General features: G+C 36.4%; 1 protein-coding gene across 4 annotated transcripts in view; it reads right to left on the bottom strand.

The window, feature by feature from the left end:
* Nucleotides 1–1051: 1051 nt before the first annotated feature.
* Nucleotides 1052–6000, bottom strand: part of PRDM5 (PR/SET domain 5) — a 186687-nt gene continuing 181738 nt past the window's right edge. For all 4 annotated transcript variants that reach the window (XM_070609212.1, XM_070609210.1, XM_070609213.1 and 1 more), the window contains one exon: nucleotides 1052–2966. In XM_070609212.1, coding sequence (XP_070465313.1) covers nucleotides 2802–2966 — 165 coding nt within the window. In that variant the 3' untranslated portion in view covers nucleotides 1052–2801. The remainder of the gene's footprint in view (nucleotides 2967–6000) is intronic.

Raw genomic sequence — 6000 nt, 5'->3', positions numbered from 1 at the left:
TTGTAGGTCACTCTAGTTCCTCTATGTGGGACACCACCACAGCATGGTGTGTAGGTCTGCACCCAGGATCTGAACCTGCGAACCCCGGGCTGCTGAAGCCAAATGAGCGAACTTAACCACTCAGCCATGGGCTGGCCTCAACCAACGAATACTTTTATGCTGCATCTGTTGATCATGAGTAATCAATAAAAGCTTCTATATGGCCAACATCAACCAAAACAAAATAAAAAAAAAACAAAGAAAAGGAAAAGAAAATAATATAGGCCAGTGATTATGAAACAAGAAGGAATTCAAGATATACAAATATCTTGAATGTTAATATACAAAGATAAAAATTATAGAAGGATATCTGAACCTATGTGCATTACTGTATTATTGGACACCTCTTAAAATGACTTAGCCCTGACTTCATGGACCCCTAAGAGTTTGGCCTTTTCCCAAGAAAGTACTTGAGCCAAATCTTCTACAGCAAGGAAGAAGAGAAAGACACTTCCAAGTGGGTACCTATACTCCAGCCTGCCTGGAAGACTTTTCCTCTATGACTGACTATGTTCTTAATTTCTCAATCAAACACTAAAAAAATCAATTTTCATCTTTTGTTATTGTTGAGTGATTTAAAAGTTGCAGCACGCAAAGGCTAACATATCTGAAATGCTTATAAATAATCATCTTTTAGATAAAAGATTGCAGCAAGCCAACAGACTTCCAAGGACCTGTTTTGGTTTCAGTGCGTTGAAAGGCATTATGGGGGCCAAGCAGGTCTTCCGACACCAGTGCTTAAAGTTTTCCTTGACTACAGACCTTCAGCCTGACAAGGCCCAGCACCTCTTCCTTGTCAGTTTATTCCACAGCATGGTGACGACACGCTTTTAAGGGTAATTTCCGCAGCAGCCCCGTTAAGTTGTGAATCACTGAGATTACACAAAATTGATACTTGGCGTCTTTTCAAGTTTCACATTCATCACATAATCGGGATATGAAGCATCCCTTACAGAGAAGGCAGCATCCAAAGGAATGAGCAGAACGTGTTTAAATAATACACACTCCCAAATTTTACAGCTGTCCTTTTATATTCAAATGATATTAAGCACAGTGTCATGTCAAATTGAAAACACTTTAAATCTAAAAATATATTGTTGAAACAGATGACATAGCGAGAAACAAGAACAAAATCTATTTTTATAAAATAAAGTCTATAATTTCAGATACAAAATGCTACATATAACCACACTTAGATATCTTCTAAATTATAATCTTGGGATTTATATTTTTTAAAGTTATCTCTGGTAAGTTTCAAATTTAGTATTTTTACAGAGTTTAAATATCTATATTGAATCTTCATGTTTCTTTTAAAAACTAGAACTGAGCATGAATATAATCTTAAAACGAGATTCCTCACTTGAAAGAACTGTGTCTTCAGATAACCTTTCTCCTTAAATCATTAGAACAAATAAATTCCTTAAAATTATACTTGCTCTCTTTTGAGTGGGCTCCACGTACAGAAGTTCATGATTTAGGCTTCATTCTAATTTCTTTCTGGTTTTTGGATTCCTCTATGCTCTTTTGAGATTGCCTTTACATTTTATCATATCTTCTCCCCAAACAAGCTGTTCATTGTATGCTGCTCTCCAGTATTTTACTGAAATAGTAAAGGAAGAAATTATGCTTCTTGCTTCAATTTCCCTTAAGCTTCAGTGATAATTTCAATCATGACAATTGCCAGGTTTGTATTTTTTATTCTGGATTCCTAATTATATAGGATGATTGAGGGTAATTTAAAAGTGTTTCAGAATCACCTACTGCCAAGATTCTGGAAAATGGCTTTTGCAAAACAGAATGTCAATGCTCTGAGGGCTCTCTTACGTCTGCAGTAGCATGTCCTGTGCACTTTCATGGAACGAGGGGACATAGCTAGGCTCCTCATAACGGATGTCGTAACGCCACTATTCTGCTGCCGCTCTGTCAGTCAACAAATATTGAGAGACTATCCTGTTTCCATTTTTAGTTGTACACATTCGTATACTGTTAATTCCTAAAGCCAACTAGCATAAACTCGGGAACACCAGCTTGATGAATATTTAAGTGTTATGGCCATATTTATGTAGATTTTATAAAAGTATTCCAGATCATGAATGTCTGCATCTGAATGATGACAGGAAATAACGTTTCCTAAGAATTGCCTAAAATGAGCAATATTTTAATAGATGCTTTAGTTCTTAAATATCTCTTTACTTTAAACTGACCTGCTGTAGGGAGCTACTAAATAAGATCAACTTTTGGTCTGTTTCCCAAAACATCAGTTTTATCCTGTTATGCTAAAAACTTTGAAAACTCTTGCTCTTATCCTTATCTGCAATGAAATAGTTGGATATCTTGATTTCTTCCTAGCTAAATTAGTAATAACCAGTTGCAATAACCAGCATGTGCACATGTGTGCGTACACACACCCGCAAAGATAACAATAAAATAAAAAGGCCTAATATGGAGTATGTTAATAAACTTCTTTACAGAGAGATGGCCGAGGAGAGCCACGACTCCTGTTTCCCTTTTCATAAGACAGAGCACAAGTAGTATTTGACAAGGCTACCAAGTTATATTTTTTCCATTTGTACCATTTCTTGCTCAGAGTAGGCTTGTTTTCTTCATTTGCATATGCACCCATAGACTCTAAAGGTAGATAAGTAAGAACTGCGAGACCAGTGAATTGCTTTTGGCTACTTCTGCTATGCTAATCAGGTGCAAGAAATCTGGGTTTCATATTAGGAGCCCTTCTGAATGGTTCGATTCCTTCACAGCTCCCATTAGCTGTCAGCTTCGCCATGGATATTGTCCATGTGCACTTTGAGGTAGTCATTCCTTGTAAACTTCTTATGGCAAAACTGGCATTCTGCCAGTGGACGATTGGGATTATGAGTCATCTTGTGTCGGATCAGCATTTTCTTCAAGCTAAAAGCCAAGTCACAAACCTAGAAAAGACCCAAAGATACCAATCATATTATACTGAAAAACCTGATATACTTAGTTATCATTTATACAATATACAGGATGCAAATTTCTATTATAAAGTACGTACTGACAGGAATCAGAACAAAAAGTGCTCTTGAAATAAATGGAATTTAGCACTCAAGTTAAAGGGTGAAGAAAATTAATTATAGTTCCCAAGAGTTATTTGCATTTAGTGTGTGTCCCTCTGCACCCCAGCTGCTGTATTTAAACAGCTCTAGAGAAACAACTCTCTGGAAACAATACCTTTTCTCACCATAACAGGGTGTATTGACAAAATCATATTAAACCTCTTAAACAAAAAAAATGCCTCATGGTCTAGATAGCATCTCTTTATATGGCATAAACAGCACAAGACATTTCTCACCAGTGATCCCTTCGATTTAGTCCCATTTTTGAAGTAAAAGGTTAACACTGCTTTAAGCATTCTAAGTTTATTACCCACTATTCCAATTTTTTCTTTCTTATTATATATACTCCATTTAACTAAGGAATGTAAAAGTTTACTTCATATAAGCTCCGCTAAATTGCCACCTGGCTCAACACATATTAAACAGCCTGATAATTAAAAATATTAAATTAACACAGAAGATGTAAGGTATAATTATTCAGGAAATGAAATGGAATTTCTTTTACCACAAATTTTCCTTCAAGGTTTTGGAGTTATTTGCAAAAATTCCATTTATACAAAACTCTATTCAATAAAATAAGGCATACTTAATGTGAAAATACCATGAAAAATGTAAAGAGTATAATGAAAGAGGAAATGGCTTGTAAAAATACTGGAAAGAAAACTGAAGTTCTGAATGAGGTGAGGCTTGTGAAAATGCTAAAGCAAATAAAAACTTGCTCTCTCTCCTTATGGGGGCAGGAGGATTTACACCCAAGAAACTCAGAAAGACACAGGCCTCAATACAGTAAGGGGAGGGAGTAATCCAATAATAACGTATTTCGATATATACATAAGTAGCAGCACAGTGTGATGGAAAGAAAATAAGCTTTAGAGTCTGCCATGGACTGGATGCTTGTGTCCTCCCCAGATTCATAGATTGCAGTCCTAATCCTCAATGTGACAGTATTTGGAGGTGGAGCCTTTGGGAGATAATTAGGTTTAGATGAGGTCACGAAAGTAGAGGTCCCATGCTGGATAAAGCCCTTATAAAAATAGGAAGAGACGCAGATGTCTCGCTCGCTCTCTCTGCATGCATAACACCAAGGAAGGCCTGCGAGAACATCACCAGGAGGGCCCTCACCAAGAACCCGACTGACTGGCACCCTGACCCAGATCTAGGAGGGCAGGGACCTCTGCATGTTTTACCCACTCATATATCCTAAGGGGTAAGACAGCGCCTACAGAGTAAGCACTCACTAAGTATTTCGTGAATTAACCAACTTGGGTTTGAATTCTATCACCTACTAAGGAAGTTTAAATGGACAAACTATGCCTTTTAACTTCAATTGCTTCACCTGTAAAATGACCATAATGATAGTTATCTCACAAGATTAATACAAAGATGAAATGAGGTAATCTATGTAAACAGATATTATACTGCAGACACTCAATAAATGGTAGTGCCTAGTTTTTCTCTTTCATCTTCTCTGGCAAGAAGAATCATCGGCAGATTTGAAAGAAGAAACTAATGTTAATAAAAGGAAGCCAACAGCCACCACAGGTGGGATTCGAGTGAAAACACAGCTATTCTACAGAGTCGCAGTTCCCTGTAATGTACAGGTGATTGTGGAAGCAAGCAGGATAGTTTTCCAGAACAAACGCAATGCATCCAATCAATCTGGGGAAAGGACATCTTTGTTTTGAAATAACTTTGTAAACATGAGCTCTCTAATCATAATTAATTAAAAACAGACTATCTACCTTTAAAGCCAGTGAAAAACAAGGCCAAGTCCACGTAGCAAAAATCAGGGGATAAAAAAATAAAGACCAGGAAATGTGAAAAGCACAAAATACAACGACAGACCACATAACATAGAAGTCATGATAACTGACACGAAAGTATAAAGCACCCTTTCTAAAAGACAAGATTCTGAAATTAGGGTAAAAAGGAAAATGCACACACACGCTATTCTCAAGAAATACACTTGAAACAAAATAATGCACACACCCAAACATAATTTAAAAAGGGGTCAGAATGTGCATAAAAGTGTACAAAATGATGCTGATAAGAGGATAACTGGGAGAGTAGACAGTATTATATTAGCATTTTCACAAGCCTTAAAAGAACCAGGAGTGCCATCTGTATGATGAATATCTCCTAGTCAAAGCTGTATATACAAGATGTTCAATGCAGAATTATTTATTAAAGTGAAGTATTATAAATCACTTACTTGCCCAGTTAAAGTTAATGGGTATATTCAATTTGATATACACAGATGAAGAAATACTTTTCAGCTGTTAAAAAAGATCATACTTCAAAAAATTTTTAAAGGCAAGAGAAAATGTAAAGGGAAGAAAACAGTTATAACATTAATAATGCATGATTTAATCTACAATATTGAAATAAAGTTTGGAACTCTATCTGTATAAATAAGTCTATGAGGAAATGTCAATAGATTAACATTAATATTAGTTGACATTAGTTGGAAAATTTGGGACTGTTTTATTTCTGTCTTCATTCCCTTCTGTACTTCCTAATTTTTCTGGAGTAAAAAAGAATGCTTTTATAATTAGACAGCAAATATTATTTTGGAATGAAAAAATATGGTTGGTTGAATGAAGGTTCCATGTCCTCATCTTGCATCCACGCCTCCTGCCCACTCCTATCACACTTCTGTCTTGAGAGTTCTGCCTCTCCAAACCGCTCTGACAGGTCACTGACAACCTCCAACACGCTAAAGCCAATGGGACCTCCTGAATCTTCTCTTAACATGATTTCTCAGCTTCACTGACATATCTGACCACCTTTGGCTTCAGTAATCACCTCCTCTCTTTGTTTTCCTTCCACTTTCCTGGCATTTTGCCCCTCATTTTCCTGTACAGAC

This window comes from Equus przewalskii, chromosome 2 (genome assembly GCF_037783145.1).
Source record: "Equus przewalskii isolate Varuska chromosome 2, EquPr2, whole genome shotgun sequence".
Taxonomy (NCBI): Eukaryota; Metazoa; Chordata; class Mammalia; order Perissodactyla; family Equidae; genus Equus; species Equus przewalskii.
Note: the sequence above shows the minus strand (reverse complement) of the source record. Positions and strands in the feature narration are given on the sequence as shown.